Source organism: Oryzias melastigma, linkage group LG13 (genome assembly GCF_002922805.2).
Source record: "Oryzias melastigma strain HK-1 linkage group LG13, ASM292280v2, whole genome shotgun sequence".
Lineage (NCBI taxonomy): Eukaryota > Metazoa > Chordata > Actinopteri > Beloniformes > Adrianichthyidae > Oryzias > Oryzias melastigma.
This window is the reverse complement of record NC_050524.1, coordinates 25,451,748-25,469,488: the sequence shown is the minus strand read 5'-3', so window position 1 is coordinate 25,469,488 and position 17,741 is coordinate 25,451,748. Positions and strand designations below refer to the sequence as shown.

The 17,741-nt window shown below is 39.3% G+C and overlaps 1 protein-coding gene across 5 annotated transcripts in view; it reads right to left on the bottom strand.

The window, feature by feature from the left end:
- The window catches only part of LOC112136356 (far upstream element-binding protein 3), a gene marked incomplete in the record, with an annotated part of 43,099 nt that overhangs the window by 14,101 nt on the left and 11,257 nt on the right, over nt 1-17,741 (bottom strand). For 2 of the 5 annotated variants that reach the window (XM_024258001.2, XM_024258004.2), the window contains 11 exon segments: nt 2,915-3,053; nt 3,144-3,244; nt 4,402-4,504; nt 4,585-4,686; nt 6,997-7,095; nt 7,274-7,436; nt 9,502-9,559; nt 9,630-9,701; nt 11,164-11,213; nt 11,377-11,410; nt 15,460-15,562. In XM_024258001.2, the coding sequence (XP_024113769.1) occupies nt 2,915-3,053; nt 3,144-3,244; nt 4,402-4,504; nt 4,585-4,686; nt 6,997-7,095; nt 7,274-7,436; nt 9,502-9,559; nt 9,630-9,701; nt 11,164-11,213; nt 11,377-11,410; nt 15,460-15,562 (1,024 nt within the window). 5 annotated transcript variants of the gene reach the window in all.

Genomic DNA, 17,741 nt, shown 5'->3' with positions numbered 1-17,741 from the left:
GCAGCAACGCAGCAGTAAGCTCGTTTGAGATGACCAAAGCAGACGCAGTGTCTGCAGTGTTGCATGCTGGTTAGTTTTTGCAACGACGCCACGTGTGTGCCATCACGAAAGTGTCACGAGAAAGGCCCAGGTGGAAGGCACCCACCTAGGCGAGCGAAGCTTGAAATTAGCTACTGCGCCAACTTGCAAGCCGCCTTGATGACTACAAAACAATGCATTGTGGGAAACGGTGTTCTGAATCTGATCAGAAATGATTGGTGCTAAATGAAGGACATCTGTGTGTAATCAGTAAATCTTTCTGGAAATAGTAAATCGCTGATGAAAAAGTAAACAAGATATGTAAATAAATTGTTGTGGTCATTGAAATCAACATCACTCAGATTCATTCATCATTACAAATTATTTTACTTGAAACATGTATTTCAATAAATGTAATCGTTTTGATTTTATGCTAAACAGACAGAGATTTGCATTTATGCAACAAAAGGAACTCATAAGTACAGGCAACATAAGTCCTGTGGTTATGTGTTGTAAAAGTTTATTTTAATTTAAATGTTATTTCTCTGAGACAGTGCACATGAAATTAACCAAGCAGCTATTTTTTCACATGTTGTCCCTGAGAGATGATAAAATGTTACATAACAGACATAATTGCACAGGTCATACTTAAGGACAACCCCGACTTCATTCCCGCTGCTTAGTCGCTTAGAATTATGGTAAAAAAGAAGAGGAATACTTTGCAGATTTTGTCTATCATCCTTAGAACAACTCCAGTGACCAACAAAAACTTGCAGGTTATCCTGGGAAGTTCAGAGGACATCTAGAAAGGATTGCTTCACAATTTATACATCGGTGCAGATTTGGATTGTGAGCAATCAAGAGAATCTGAATATAGACCCCAAAACGTAAACAAAAAAAAAACATTCAAATATAAAAAAAAACAAAATCAGAAGACCAGATCAGAGCTAATCTAACTGTAAAAGCGTCCTCACTCAAACAGACCTTAATAAAAGAGTCATTATGCGGTTGTTGAAGCAGTTTAAAGATTTCTATATTCTGTTATTTCCTCTCCAGAAGTGAACAAACGTGTGAATGAAAAGCGTCCCGACGATCGGTGTGTTCAAAAGCACAAAGTCCTGACCTACAGCGCAGCGCCAACACACCATATGGCGTCTGAACACTACTTGACATTTCTTTTTGCATTGCTTTTATTTTGGAAGCTGCAGCCCGACCCTCTTGACCTCCACACGCACAAACGCACACACGAGCTTTGTGAGCAGTTAATGGGCTTTAAAGGCTTTTTAAACAGAACTGGGCTGACAGAGCGCTCCTCCTTTGTGTCTGTCGGCCGCTATTCCTCTATTTATCATCACTCACTCTATTACACTCAATTCAATTTGTTGTAATAATAGAAGAAAGATGTTACAGGATTAAAATAAAAGTATTAGAAAATAAAATCCAATCTAAGAAATTCGTTTGTCCAGTTCAGCAACAAACATTCAGATTTTTTTTTAAATCTTCAGCTTAATTTGTATTTTATCATCCAAATTTACCATCATTTTGATCTTTATTTCCAATTAAAATTGTGTTTTAAACTTGTTCTTGTAGCATTTTCTCATAATGGAGGACCTTCATAAAATAATTTAGGATTAAAAACTGTGTTTGAGTATTTTTTTATTTGAATCGTGGTGGATCAGCAGATGAAAACCTGCCGTTTGAAAAAGCTCAGGTTTGTGACGCAGCGACTAACATGGACGAGTTAACGTCTCCCTGCTCTGCTCCATTCTGATAATCCGCTTTCAGGGAAGTAGATCCATGAACGTCTTTGTGTTCCTCATGTGAGCTGGAATCTAGATCAGAGCTGTACAGCTCGATACAAACGATATTGCTCGCCGTTTTTGTTGCAGCAATAACGTTATGTTGGAGGTGTGAGGGTATGGAGAGAATTAAGTATCACCCTGATTTATGTGTGCGCAATTCTTCATTTGTGCATAACTTTGGATTTGTGTGTGCATAATTCCTGATTTGTGCGTAACTTAGGGTTTGTGCATACGCAAGTCTTGATTTGTAACTCATAATAGATTTTGTGCACAAGTAGAAAAAAAAATACAGAATACTTACACATGCACAAGTTAAAACAGCTTGAAATTACACACACAGATCTTTAAAAATAAGATGAATCACCTCCTACGTACACACAAAACCTCAGTTTCCCACGAATCTTATGTGAGACTTATTTCACGTCAGAAATTTGTCCGTACATGATGCGTTCAAGTACTACTAGAATGCTTGGTCATCAGAGTTTTTCTTAGCAACCGCTTTGAACTTAGATTGTGAATAACATCTGGTAAAACTTGACATGTTCCCACTTTCTTAAAAAGATATTCCCAATAATTAATATAAAAAAAATCTAAACAAGCGTTTTAAGAACATTTATCCCTTCAAAAATATATATATATGTATATATATTTTTTAAAATAATTTTTACTTATGCACAAAATGTATGAAACAAGTTACAAGTCAAGAATTACGTACGCACAAATCCAAAGTAATGCACAAATCAAGATTTAGATTTGTGTTAGATTTTTAGAGAGTCCATTTCTCTCCATAGGAGGGCTGTAAGCTAGGGGAAAGAGAATAAACAGAGCTTTAAGCTATGGGAAACTGAAAAGGGGGCGTGGCTGATCCACGCCAAGAGTCCCGCCCACAACTTGGAAGTGAATTTCTGATAACCTCCCGCCGCTCTGCAGAAACTATGTCATAGTGAACGACTCGGGTTCTTAGATTTTGACTGAAAACAGCATCATCATAATTAAAAGACCGTCAGGAACACTCGATCAAAAGATGATGGGAGAGGATCTTTAAGATCAGGAACTGATTAGCAGTCTGTGACCGACGCAGATTTCTGTCCTACCTTTCCCGATGACCAGGCCGCACTTGTCAGCAGGAATGGTGTAGGTTACTTCCTGGAGAGGACCTGGAGAGCCCATTGTCCAGTCACCGCGACCTCTGACCCGACCACTGCGCAGGGTGGAGCCGAAGCCGTCACGCTCCTACACAACGACAAAGGCCCTCAGGTCAGAGAGCAGACACCTGTGGGGGCCGGTTCCGACTCGGTCCGGGTCTGGGATGAAGGAGCTCACCTGTGCGGTCTGGATCAGGTCGTTGATGAGGTGGACGGCGTGCTGACAGCGGTCTGGCTGACCCATCACCATGGCAACACGCTCAGGACTGATGCCGTCGTCTGAGAGCAGAGATAGAGCGGGACAACAGATCTGGATTAGTCTGGTGTGAACAGACAATGACATTTTTAACAAGCACACCTTCAAATTATTACAATCTAAAATCCCTGAATCATCGGAACAACTCCAGATTATTTAAAAATAAAGCATATTTTGATGTCATAAATATCAGTTTATGTATTATTTCATGTTTAACTTGTTCTATTTTGGGGTTTCTTTTGGGGATTTGTGCTGCAGAGATAATCTTTCATCTGAATATGAAAACTTTAAACATTTTAAAGGGTGATGGACATCGAGGTTGGACATGAAGGTTTATTTAACCTTTTTCTGGATCTAGCTTTAGAAAAATCCAATGAATATAGTGAGGAATGTCCAGGTCTGATTGTGGGATCAGAAATCAAGCCCAACCTACACAATAGTTACACTGACATAAACTAGTCAGGAATACTCATGTTCAGACTAAAACAACTAACTATTAGGAAAGTCAATCTTCTTCTCACATGTGATCAAAAATGATAAAAAGCTCTGGAGATCCTAAAGTTACAGTCTCCAAACGTTCCCTAACAGGTGACCGTCACTTCACTGCTACACTGCAAAGATTTTAGGAGAAATTTACTCCTATTTTTAAAGAATCTTTTATGTAAACATGGAACATAATCAAAAAGACTTGTAGTAAGGAGCTAAAGTATCCTCCTCACATGACTAATTATTTTCCTTTTTCTACCAGTTTAGAGTTAACTATTTCTCCTAGTTGATAGACGCATTATTGTGTGAATGTTTAGTAATCATTCACACTACAGTGATTCTCCTGCTCCTTTCAGTATGTTTTCAGTACGTAAAAACTCAATCACACTTTCAGTCATTTCAGTCATCTTAGTATCAAAACATTCAGCTCGTTCAGGACATTACTGCTTGTATATTTTGTATTCATAAACTTTATGGTTTTTGAAATATTGAGCAAAATTTTCCCCATAGGAAATGAATGAGAAAGTCTTCAAATTTCAAGTAGATTATCAACTAAATTTGGTCTTGGTATCAAATGACCGGATTGGGGCCAGAAAAACCAGACAGGGACATCTCTAATGATAACAACATGAATGAAAGACGGTTTCCTCTAAAGGAAAGTGAAGGTCTTGTAGTTAGACTGATGTAAACAGACCCGTCTTAAACTGGATCCGGACTCCAGCATCGTTCTGGATCTTCTTGATCATTTCTCCATTTCTGCCGATCACGATGCCAACGGCAAACCTGGGAACAGGAACCTGCAGAGACGAGGAGCCATCAGGGTCAGCTGGGTCAAACACTGATCAGCTGCAGGAGGAGAGCTGGCGGCAGAACTCACGTCCAGGCTGGTTCCTCCCAGTCGGACGCCAAAGTCGCTGCGTCCCGATCTGAAGTCCCCGTCCTTCTCTCGGATCACCTCCAACACCAGCTCCCGTGCTGCCTGCAGGAACAGACAGGACAGTTGGTTCTCCTTCAGACACTGAGAAACTGTTGGTGCTCGGAGCTTATCTGAGGGTTCCACACAGAACATTCCAATGTTTGGTGACGAGAAGACTTTGGGAAAGAAAACACACATCTTCTAACCCACACGTCAAAGTCGGGGTCCGGGGGCCGGATCCGGCCCTCCAGATCCTTTCATTTTATTGTGATTGATGGCCCGATGTTATCTTGTGCTCATTTCTAACTTGTATAATTTTAACAAAATATATTTTTATGGAGAGTAAAATATTGAAAGTTATTTAAGGTTTAAGTTGATTTATTCTGGAATAATATTCCTCCATTTTTATTATGTTAAGTTAAGATTTTAAGGTTTTAAAAAAATTGGCATTCTGCTAGCTTTTTGGACTACTGCGGACTATTGCATAAGATCTTTATAGGCTATTTTGGAGTATAGCTAATATTTCGGCTACATGCTAGCTGTTTTGGTAAATGTAGGCTTTTTTTTTTTTAGTTTTTTAGGCTGTTTTGGAGTTAGGTTAGCATTAACACGCTAGCTGTTCTTGCTAAATTAGGCTTTTTCCAGTTTTTTAGCTATTTTGTCAGCAATGTGCTAGCTGTTTTGTAACCTACATTTTTTTCGACTAATTTGGCATTTAGCTAATAAAAAGCTTCAGCATTTTCAGCTATCAGCTTCAGTGTTTTAATCCATCAATTTCAGCATCTTCAGCGGCCAAATTCAGCTTCCAGCATTCACACTACAATTATCACAGGTAATGCTACATATCTAGTTCATGATTATGTTAAAAAGTTATGGTTTTTAAACTGTAGTTTTAGAATGTTCAATAAATGTTTATCCTGTTCGTCCCGTGACCTGAGGTGTGTTTGCTCACTGACATGACAGTCAAACTTCTGCTTATGATAAATGCCGTGGCTATTGATACTTTATTTTAATAAAAGCCGCCATTGAAGATCCTTATTGGCCAAACAAACCTGATCCAGGTAATCTGCAGCAGATAAGAGAGGATTGACTTTGGACACCCCTGATCTAAAGGAACCGTTTGGTCCAGTTTCTTACAGACAAACCAAGACTGGTTCTTTTGTAGCACCGCAAAAATCTTACAACACAGTTTATTAAAAAAAAAAAAAAAAAAAAAATACACTTTTGTCATTAGGCCATTTCTTTATAACATGGAAACTTTACATAGTCATTAATTAAACTTAAACAGTGTTGTTTTTCAAGAGGCCTTATAATAATTTAGATGATTTTAATCCGACAGTAGAACCTTTCAAAATAAAATTCAAAGAAGTTCCTCCTAAAGCAGTAAATTTATTTGCACTTATTATGCAATTCCCTCATTTAAGAACATTTGTTCTGAACAGAAGCTATAGATACTACTGTGCAGCAGAAGATAAGAACACAAGCTTTAAAGGTAATCTAATAATAAACAGCTCTGAAAGTAGATTTAATCATCTTACCGTCATCTGACATGAGTGCATTATGGAGGATTAATAAAACACATACGGTCTTTTCATTAAGTGTCATGTCAGGAGTGACTAGAAACATTGATTTTACTATTATAAGATCATCTTGTTAAATAAAATTAAATTATATACGGTAACAAAATGTAACTAAGAAACCTGTTGGTTCACAAAAAAGAAACAAATCAGGTTCTTTGAAGCTCCATGCAAAAGTTTCTGCTAAAACATTTGAACAAAAGAAGGTTTTTAACAAAACACTCAAACTCATGATTACAATAAACCCTTTTCTCAATGATGTCAGACAGAACTGACATAATATCTGGTAAAGGTAACCGTACCAAATATGATACAAGTGTTTAAAAGTATTTACTTTATGAATGTCCTGAAGAACTGAGTTTCCTGTCTCAGATCGTCCACAAAATACAAATTTAAATAATCCTCCAATATTTGATGTTTTATTGAAAAAATATCAACCTTTCATTTGAGCAGATTTTATTCTACCTGGTTCTATTTTGGCTGATGTTATTTCTATATATTTTAAGTGTGATCAGAACAAAAGCTGATGCCAAGTAATAGTTAATCTCTGTGTGAATGTATTTTATAACATTACGTGAAAAAGTAACTTTCAGATTTCTGGCAATAGTTTTCAATTAAGTTAATAATTTTTACCCTTTTTTTCATGCAGATCGGACAGAGCATTTCGCTATTTTGTGTGACGTCACGTGAAAAAGGTCATCTCGAATCAAACCTCAGTGTCGAAGCCCCCCCCACCATGAACACACCCCTCCTATGACCTCAAACCGGCTGGTATCGTCATGAATGAGCCGAGTACCTGCACTTTGTAGGGGTCGCCTGAGATGCGCAGCGGCTTGTCGGCTCCTGTGGGCATGGGGCCGTCCTGGATCATCATCATCTTCACCCCGGCTCGCTCCTACAGAAAACAAAGTGTAAACTCAGTTTCTCCTCTTGATTGAATCCGGTCAGACAAGCCAAAACTTTAGGATCGATTAGTCAACTTTAGAGCTTTAAAGTTTGTTGTTTTCTTTGGTTTCCTGTCTGCAGTGGAGGAAACACTGGAGAGGAGCAGATTTGCTCAAACCTGTTTCTACCTGCAGTTGCTTGATGGTGTCTCCTCCTCGGCCGATCACCAGCCCCACTTTGCTGGCTGGGATCAGCATCTCCTGCACAGAGGTCCCGCCCTCGCCGTCGCCGTGGAAACCAGGGCCGTTCCTGCAGCGCTCCACGATCTGGACAAGCAGTCGCTTTGCCTGCCTGAAAAACAGTCATCAGGTGTGTCAGACATGTGAAGAAAACCCGGAAAAGTGAGGAAAACTCCCACCAGCCGGCAGGACACGCCCAGTTATGACTGAAACTTTTGATCAGGCTAGACTGAGGGATTTTAAAGTCGCTCAAGTACATTCTTTCCACACGAATTGATATGCACACGGCAATAAAAGAAAGGTCAAACGGAGAAAAAAAAAACATGTTTTACTAAAATTCAACTAAGTGTTTCCTATTAGAAACCTCATGGCTGCTTTACAAGCTCACTGCTCACCTCTGACCTGTAGAAGGTTCCATCAGTCTTTTACCAGACCCTCCAGGATTTTGCTGCAGATTTTTATGATTGTTGAGGCCTAAAACGCCTGATGTTGCAGCAGCTTTAGTGAAAAGTTTCACTGTTCAATATATATTTATTAGAAAAAGCACCTAAAAACTTCAAAGTCCCCCTCCAATGAAAATCCTGTTTTTTGAGTTTTTAACATGTATGTGTGGCATTTTTCTTCTTAAAGAGAAAAAATATAATAAATCATTTCTTGTTTGCATTTCAGAGTATTTCTCCTTTTAAGTTGCTGTCAATTAAAGTCTCCGAGAAAAACTCTGTTTGAATTCCTGAAACTTTCATACGTCACAGTAGCTAGCTAACCCGATGTAGCTGTAGAGGACGGAGAAGATGATGTAACGTCCCACTTCTGTGCTGTAAAGGATTGTTGTTCAGTGAAAGACTGATGTTAGCCTTCATTATTTCCCCAAGGAATCTGAGGAAAACAATGGACTGGATTTATTGGTCACAGCAACGTCAATAATTATTGTGGTTTGTGGAAAAAGAAACATTTTTCAACTGGACAGAGCCGAGGGTGATCGCACTCATATTTTAATTGCATCCAAGACTAAACTTTTTTAAGTTGGCCTCACGTATTTAAAATGAAACTGAAAGTAAAATCCCATCAGCTGTCACAAATATGCTGTCCGCGTGCTGCAGCTGCAACAGCAGTGCCGCTCCTCCGCGGGTTCCTTCACAGCAGCTCGCGGTAAGCTCAGGATCCACCGGGTGGTTTAACCGGATACCAGAACTGTTCTCCTGAACGTAACCCTTCATCTGCATCTAAAACCGTCACCACTGCTGCACACATTTAGAAAACGACACTCAATGAGACCCTTTCTGTATTCTGGGATTTGATTAGATTTCTAGTTCGAGTGAATTCATCAATCAGCATGAAATCAGTTCTGAGCTCCAGCTAGAGCTGCTGCTGCTGCAATGCAGCCTAAATGATCATGTTTATTTTATTTTTATTTTTTTATGGGCTTATCAAAGTCTATGTCTTGCTAGCATGTCTGGGGGGATAAGGGGCGGGGTTACAGTGCTCAACACCATAAGCCACGCCCACACAGAGGGACTTTTGGAAAAGAAGGCTTTGGATCAACATGAAAAATGGCTTTTTAAGACATTTAGGATGTGTAATTTTTGTTAAAAACTTCACAGTCCTGATTAAAACCCCATGGGAACATTTAAAGAAAATAAAAATGTTGTTGTAGGGGGACTTTAATTATGAAATTAAATTCACATTCTCATATTCCAACTCTTATCTTGACACATGCACCAGGAAAATACTTCATCATATATAATGTTGTGTTGTCATTTAACTAGAATAGAACAGTGAAGCACAAAATTAAATTTTGGTCCTCCCTGCTCACAATAACAAATATTTGTGTACTGATTTAAACATAATTTAGAATCAAACGACATTTTGCTGGGACACATTATAAATTTAGGGAAAAACCGGCATAATCAGATTAATCCTCAGATCTCAAAGTTCTCCACAGAATGTTACTCTTTCCATTTCAAAAGTGTCACTGGTGAGTCAATGGTAGAGCATCCTCTTCGTCACTCAGGACTAACTCTGCTACCACGTACAATGATAACAGCAAAGCCCCCCAAACCATCACACTTCCACCGTCATGTCTGATGTCCTTCATCTAAAAATCTGGGTTAGTTTGGGTCCAGATGTACCAACTTCCAGAGAATAGCAGACATGCAGCACAGAGAACGGGAACTCACTCGATGCTCTCTGGAGTTCCAGTCAGCGAACACGGCCGCTCCATCAGACCGCCGCTGTCTGCAAACACAACACACCTTCAGTCTCTGACAGCTTTCCCCGCAGCAGCTCAACGCCACATCAAACTCACCGGCTGCTATCTGGATCTTACACCCCGATTCCAGCTGGATCCGTGTGATCTGTTCTCCTCCTCGACCAATAACTGCACCAGACACATCAAAAGAACAATCAGTCCCTGCTGTCTGAGTCTCAGAGCTGCTTAAGTTAATCACAGTTCCACATCAGAGGAGATCGACGGGAAATCAGACACTACAACTTTGTTGATTAATGGGATAAAATGTTCTGTGGAGAAAAGACTGACGAGTTCTAAAGTCCAGAAAACACACGAGGAGGAACCTGTCATGTGTTTGAGTCAAACCAATAAGTTAAAGTAAAAAAAAGATGAGATTAGAAGTTTAATCTTCCTAAAAACTTCTTTCAAATTCTGGCATTTACCAAATGAATAAAGTCAAATCAGCTACGAATGAGCGATAGCTCAGAGGATCCCTAATGCCAAGGTATTCATGTTCAATTCAGCATGTTTTTAACCATTTTAGAACCAGAACCATTACACTGAGAGTGACGCTTAGATTGTTTAAATTACATCTGTCAAAGTCAAGGCCCGGGGGCCGGATCCGGCCCTCCAGGTAACTCTGTCCGGCCCTCCAGATCATTTTATTTTATTCTTGTGTTTATTTCTAACTTGTTTAGTTTTGACAAAATATATTTTTATGGAGAGTAAAATATTGAAAGTTATTTAAAGTTGATTTATTCTGGAATAATATTCCTGCCTTTTTATTATTCATAATCATGTTAAAAAGTTACATTTATTAATACATTCTGCTAGATTTTTGGACTATTGGTATTTACTAAGATTTTTTAGGCTATTTTGGAATTTAGCTAATATTTCAGCTACATGCTAGTTGTTTTGGCTAATTTACACATTTCTTTAAAAGTTTTTTAGGCTGTTTAGGAGTTATGCTAATATTTACATGCTGGCCATTTTAGCTTAATTTAGGGTTTTTTTTCAGTTTTTAGGATATTTTAAAGTTTAGTTATTTTTTTCAGCTATATGCTAGCTGTTTTGGTTAACCTAAGTTTGTTTTTGTTTTGTTTTTTAGGGTAATTTGGCATTTAGCTAATATTTTAGCTGGCTATCAGCTTCAGCATTTTCAGTTTCAACAATTTTAACTATCAATTTCAGCATCTTCAGCGGTCAAATTCAGATTACAGCATTCAGACTAGCATTATCACAGGTAAATCTCTAGTTTATAATTACGTTCAAAAATTACAGTTTTAAAGTTCTAAAAATGTAGTTTTAGAGTGTCCAATAAATGTTTATCCTGTTTGGCTCGTGACCTAAGGTGTGTATTTGATTTTGGACCCCTGTGTGATTGAGTTCGACACCCGTGATTTAAGGGATAACAGTTTTCAAAGCTAAAAAAACAGCAGAACACTTAAAACTTTAAAGAAAAGTCTTGAGGGAAAGCCTGCTAACAGTTCTGAGGTCCAATAACTGAAGGAGACTGACGGACGACGCTCAGATTAACCTCTAATTCAGGTTGGACAGGAGTAAATGTGGAGCATGTGATTCTGGTTAGTAGGATAGCCGCTGTCATACTCACTGAAGCCCACCATTCTGTCTGGAACCTTGTAATCCTCTGTGATGACTCTGCTGCAACACACACACACATCAACATTAACATCCACACTGTCAAATAAGGATGCTGATCCTTCAGCTGGTCGACAAGTTCATGACATTTACGTTTCACACTGATAACAACCAATCCCAGGAAGCTGAGCGTGTTAACTTGATCAATAAAAAGAGCTGCTCGTACCTTTGATGGCCCATGGCTGGTAGCTGGTTACCTACTGAGAGACAGAGATCACGATTAGAGAAGAAGAAAGGTAGGACAGTTAAGAGTCAGATTCCAGCTCAGATGAGAAAAACATGTCTGCAAGGGGATGCATCAGAATTGTAGTGGAGCAGGCAGACTTTGCACCACCCATTTCAGTTGCTGCGTCACAAACTGGAACTTTTTCAAACTGCGGTTTTCATCTGCTCCACATTCATCAGGATTTGAGTAAAGAAATCCTCAAACACAGTTTAAATCTTAAGTTCATTAATACATGCATGAAAAAAACAAGAGAATGCTAAAAACACAAATTTCATTGGATTTCTTCAAGCTGAAGGTGTGTGGCTTTGGGTTGCCTGATTTAGACAGACAGAATCATTGGAGTTTCTTAGCTCAAACTCAAAGGTCTGACTCAGTTCAAGTGCATGAAAAAAAGGTTCTTATCTGTTTAGCAAACACAACACGCTTCCCTCACTGTCGTTCGCTTTAGCAAATTGTAACATGTTTACATCACGTGACTGTCGGGTACGGTGGCTGTTTTGGTTCAGTTGTTCCGCTCTCAGTTCATTTCATATTCAGACTGAGGAATCTAAGAGTGAACTGAAGATCAGTCCGACTGAAAATGAACCGAGACCACCTTGAAAGATGAGTCAGAGAGCGGTTCCTGGTACAGCTGTGGTGCAGAGGTAGTTCTCTCCAGACAGGACACACATTCTGACAGGGATAACAACCTCACCACCACAGCTCCACGGAGAAAGTGGGTGTGTGTTCGTTGTAGACTAGGGGCGGAGCTTGCAGCACAGACTATTCCAGGAGGAAGCAGTTGGCATCGACCTTACGTCAGCATGTTTCCACCCGCTCGTTTTCGTAGGTATGGGAGGGGCTGCTGCAGACAGCGCAGGTTTTTAGAGGATTACTCTTAAATGCATGAACGGATCAAAAGACCGCTTTGGGGATAGAGAGGAGTGAACATTTCCTTTGTCTGTAAACAAGGTAAACAAATGTATGCGAGTCCCCAGACCCCCACGGTTACTTCTGCTAATCTTCTCTGTTTAACATTTAGTTTCAGCTGATGGAACATCTGGGGCCCATTTCAAGAAGCAGGTTTAACAGGCTCGGAGTATGAGTAGACGGACTCGGGGTAGACAAACTCGGGGTAGACAAACTCGGGGTAGACAAACTCGGGGTAGACAAACTCGGAGTTATCGAGATATTACGTACTTCACTTTTATAAGCGGACACTGGTGCGGAGAAAAGTAGCTTCGTGCTGCAGCGCTCTCATGGGCGTCTACGGTAGTTATATTGAGTATGTCAGAGCAAAGCAGGAAAGAAAAGATGCTTTTTTTCTGCGTCATAATCAACGGATTCACTGTGATCGTGTGAACGGTAGAAGATTTATGGCAAGCCAAAAAATCTGGTAATTCACTGCAACATCTGTGGTGTTTTAGGGTTAACTACGGTGGCCCTGAAGGTTAGATCGCATAAACAAATTCATCAACACAAAACTTCATAAAGATCTCAATGACAATTAAAAACGAATAATAAAAAACATCAAGTTTTAGAAAAAAAAATTGACAAACCAGAACGATTCTAAAAAGTGAAAAATGAAATGTTTAAAAAAAACAAGAGTAAATTAGAAAAAATTAAATGAATGGCTCTGTACTGATCACCAAAAGTTTAAACGTTTTATTTTTATTTCATTTAGTTGAAGTTTCAGTTCTGTGAAGCATTTTAAATTCCTACTCCAACTATATTTGATCTGTTTTCAAGACATTTTAAAGTGCTCCTTTAATTATGATTCTGCTGTTTTAGGCTAAAATCTTGTCATTTTCTAGGACAGTTTCTGCAGAGCGACAGGATTCATTAGAAATTCTCCTTTGAGTTGTAAGCGGGGCTGTTGGTGTGAAGTAACCGTCACGCTGATATCTCATTACATCTTTGTTTATTCGCCCTCTCACAGGCTTACAGCCCCTCACACCCCCAAGCAAACACTACAGTGCAATAATGACAGTTAGCAATATTCTAGCTATCTAACCGTACAGTTCTGATCCAGATTCCAGCTCAGACCAGGAAAACAAAGATGTCCATGGATCTGTTTGTCTACTAGTGGATGCATCAGAATGGAGCAGAGCAAGGAGAGTTAGGTTCTACACATTTCACTAGCTGTCACAAATTTAAGCTTTTTCAAACTGTGAATTTTTATTAATTTTTATATGCTATATGAATTTAGTAGTTTATCATTTTTGTAGAATTATGTTTCAGTTTTATGTTTACCAGTTTGTAAGTTAATCAGTTTCAAGTCATAATGCAGATATTGACAGCAAATAAAAAGGAAAATGACCATGTAAAAGTGATGTTACATGCAATGTGGTCGAGAAGGTCGGTGGACCAAACTTTTGTGCTGATGCACCTTAGAAAAAAAGTTAGGCGCACCAGTGCAACCAGTACAAAGAGTTAGTCTAGAGCCCTGAGCGAGAGCTTTTTTCCACTCACTGACATTAGCTCTAACATCAGAGCTTTGGCTCCAGTGTTTATATTGTTTTGGTTATGGTCATTCTTCAACAGTTGACACAATTGACAAAAATCTGTGTTTCTACTTCGAAACTTGAAACAGTTAAAATGTTTTTCATCAATCATGAATTTTTAAAAATTCAGTTTAAATACCTTTGATTTAAAAAAAGTGAAAGCTGCTTTATATCAGCCACATCTTATTATTTGATTTATTTCTTTGTTTCACAATTGTGACTATTCAGTTATCAGTTACTTAAAATAGTCAGAAAAGTAAGATATGACGTTTATTTTCAGAGAATAACTGAAAAAAATGTATTGTCGTATATCATGATAATGTTATTGTGATATGAAATAATGAATATTATGAAATATAATTTTTTTCCATATCACTCAGCACCACCTATTGTTAGGCAATATTGGTCCTGGAGAACAGAGTATGGAACCTTAGTTCTGAAAATCTAAACAAGCATTTCCAGTCAGCTGAATGTGGCGTTTGTCGGCTGCTGCAGCAGAGTTTATGTCTGTGCTGTCCATCACAGAGCTGTCACATAGTCCACATAGCTTGGTATTGACACACGTTATTTTGTTGTTTTCGGTTATTTTCCAACACTCCAAAATCCCTTTCTATCACGGGCGTTAACGTGGCTTGAATTCACCCTCTTAGCTACACGAGAGGAGAGTTTGAATTTCTTTTGCTCAGAGACGAGGTTGGTTTACCTTCTAGTGGTCCATCCAACTCGTCCTCATTTTTAGAGAGTTCAATAAGTCTGTGGTAGTTAAGCCCGTTTATAATCCTATACTGAAGAGTGAAGTCTTTTTCATTAGTTTAGATTGTCTAATCTTTGTTTTATACTAATCTCGTTTTTTAAAATCCCTTTATGTATTTTTTTCCTTGGCATTTCAGAGATGTAAGTATTTCTTTTTTTAGTAAAACTATGTTTTAGTGTGTCTTAGTGCTGCCACAAACAATTATTTTAGTAGTCGACTAATCACCGAATATTTTTACAGATTAGTCGACTAATCAGGCCATACACAATCTGGATGTAAAACACACATCTTAACCATCATTAGCTTTAAACCGACTAAAATCTAGATATATAGCATTACCCGTGATAATGTTAGTGTGAATGTTGTAAGCTGAATTTGAAGATGCTAGCGCTGATAGATGAAAATGTAGAAATTGATAGCTAAAAACACTGAAGCTGAAAGCCAACTAAAATATTAGTTAAATGCCAAGTTAGCATAAAAACTGAAAAAAGCCTAAGTTAGCCAAAATAGCTAGCATGTAGCTGAAATATTAGCTAAACTCCAAAATAACCTAAAAAACCTTAATAAAAGTCAAACTGTCCAAAAAGCTAGCAGAATGCAATTATAATGTTCAACTTTACTACACTCTGACACCATATAATATAAAGTAAATACTAATCGACTACTAAATTAGACGTCAATTATTTTAAAAGTCGATTAGTTGACTAATCGTGGTAGCCGTAGTGTTTCTCGGATAGTTCTCTAATGCTTCACATCAGGTGGAACAGCCTGCTCCGACACACTCACCTCCATCTTCTCCGCCTCGTTTCTGGTAGTACAGAGAGGGCTCCACGCTTCCTGAGGAGCTGTTGAGGTGGGGCATGTTTTCTCCACCAATCTTACCCACCATCTGAAACCAGAAGGAACAACAGCCTTAGAAAAGAAAAAAAACCCTGGTTGGATCAGCAGATACATTGACTCAACAGTTTCCCGTCTTGTTTATGTTCAGGACTGCAGGAGTATGTAGGAAAAAAGGACGACGGCTCACCAAAGTCAAGACCCTTTCCAAACAATTAGAATATCATCCATCCATTCATTTTCTTGACCGCTTCTTCCCTTTCGGGGTCGCGGGGGTGCCGGAGCCTATCCCGGCTACTGAAGGGCGAAGGCGGGGTACACCCTGGACAGGTCTCCAGTCTGTCGCAGGGCCTCAATCACACACACATTCACTCTCACATTCACACCAAGGGGCAATTTAGAGTCACCAATTAACCTATGAAGCATGTTTTTGGATGGTGGGAGGAAGCCGGAGTCCCCGGTGAAAACCCACGCATGCACGGGGAGAACATACAAACTCCACACAGAAAGGTCCCAGCCGGGAGTCGAACCGGGGCCTTCTCGCTGTGAGGCAAGAGCGCTAACCACTGCGCCACCGTGCAGCCCATAATTTCATGCAAAAAAATAAAGTTTTATAGAATGTAGATTTAGGGTTCATAAACTGATTTCAAGCATTGGTTTAGTTTGACATAAATTGGCGTTCCAGCTCATAAAACCCACAAAAACAGGATTTAAAAAAAAATAATATTCTGGAGGAATCTGCCCAAATTCTTCAAAAAAATGAGCGTTTTAAACTGAGTTTCTCCATTTAGTTATCCACTAGCTCAAAGTACCTGCACAGGTTCTCCAGAGGTCATTAAACTGGTTTAGAATCAACAACTACCCAAAAGACCATCATTGATCCCCTCCATAGTCTGGGTGAGACACTAGTGCGGGGGTGTCCAAAGTCAGCCCTGGAGGGCCGGTGTTCTACATGAATTGAAAACCAACAACAATGGAGGTCATCCAGCAGCTCTTCGAAGATTGCAGGCAGCTAAGAACAATACTGCTGTAAAGAGAAAAACTGAATCGCTAAATTAGCGCTATATTGGTGCTTTCCAATGTCGTCATCACTTTCTGCCAATCAACGGGTGGCTACAGAGACTCAACCCCAACCGTCACATTCGATTTTTTCTCTGGACCTACAACTGATGGGGGTCCACAAGAGGTATGGGTCGAAACTGTTTAACGGAACCATTTAGTAATGGAAACGCTCAAAATACCGGATTGAACTGGACCGTACAGAACCAGACTGCTCACTGGAAACAAGGCTTAAAATTCATGGCTACGGAGGTTGGTATGGAGCTAAATCGGGAATAATAACATTTGAAACCAAAATAAATTAAATTGAAAAGAATGTTAGTGTTTGGTCCAAAAAAATATATATAAATGTCCAAAACTTTTCGCTATTCAAAAATAAAGTTAGTTATTTTCCGTTTCAAATGTTTTGTTTGTTCGGTCTCAAAGCTCAAAATTTCAATTTTAAAACTTATTTTTCAGTTTCAAATCTTTTTTCTGATGCGTTCACTGACTCTGATACGGTCAGAAAATGTCTGTTTAGTCTGTACTATCATAGTCTGAAGTTGTCCCAAGACGGGTGTAAAAGGCAGAGTTTTATCGTGTATAAACCACCCGTCCAAAACGCCGTTCTAGCCTGTTCAAAGTGCCATCTTATTGAGTAAAATACAGGCGTAGAAGACGTCCTTATGCTGGAATAAAATATCTCTGTGGTGGGTCGTCCTTATTAAACCTACAGAATACTATGTTAAAACTGCGTAGGACCAATACACATTTCACATATGGCGCTTTTCCGGCCCGGTAGCGAGACTCACTGATCCGTTCTGACTGCAGTGTGTTTTGGGGTACCAGGCTGAGGAGGACCTCCACAGAATCAATCGGCCCCGTGCGAGTCTCCTTTCTCCTCCTGGATGTGGATAGCTGCTGGACCTTGCGTTGGTTAGAACGGTTATTTGGACGCGTGGTCTGTACGCGATAAAACTCTGCTTTTTACACCCGTCTTGGTTCAACTTCAGACTATGATAGTACAGACTAAACAGACATTTTCTGATCGTAATTATTACAGTTCTCACAGTCAGTGAACGCACCAGGACTGAAGTTACCACCCTCACTGAATTTGATTGGTCCTAGTGTTAGCCCGACCCAAACACGCAACAACAGAGCCAAAAGCTTTTTAACTGAAACTTTCAGATTCG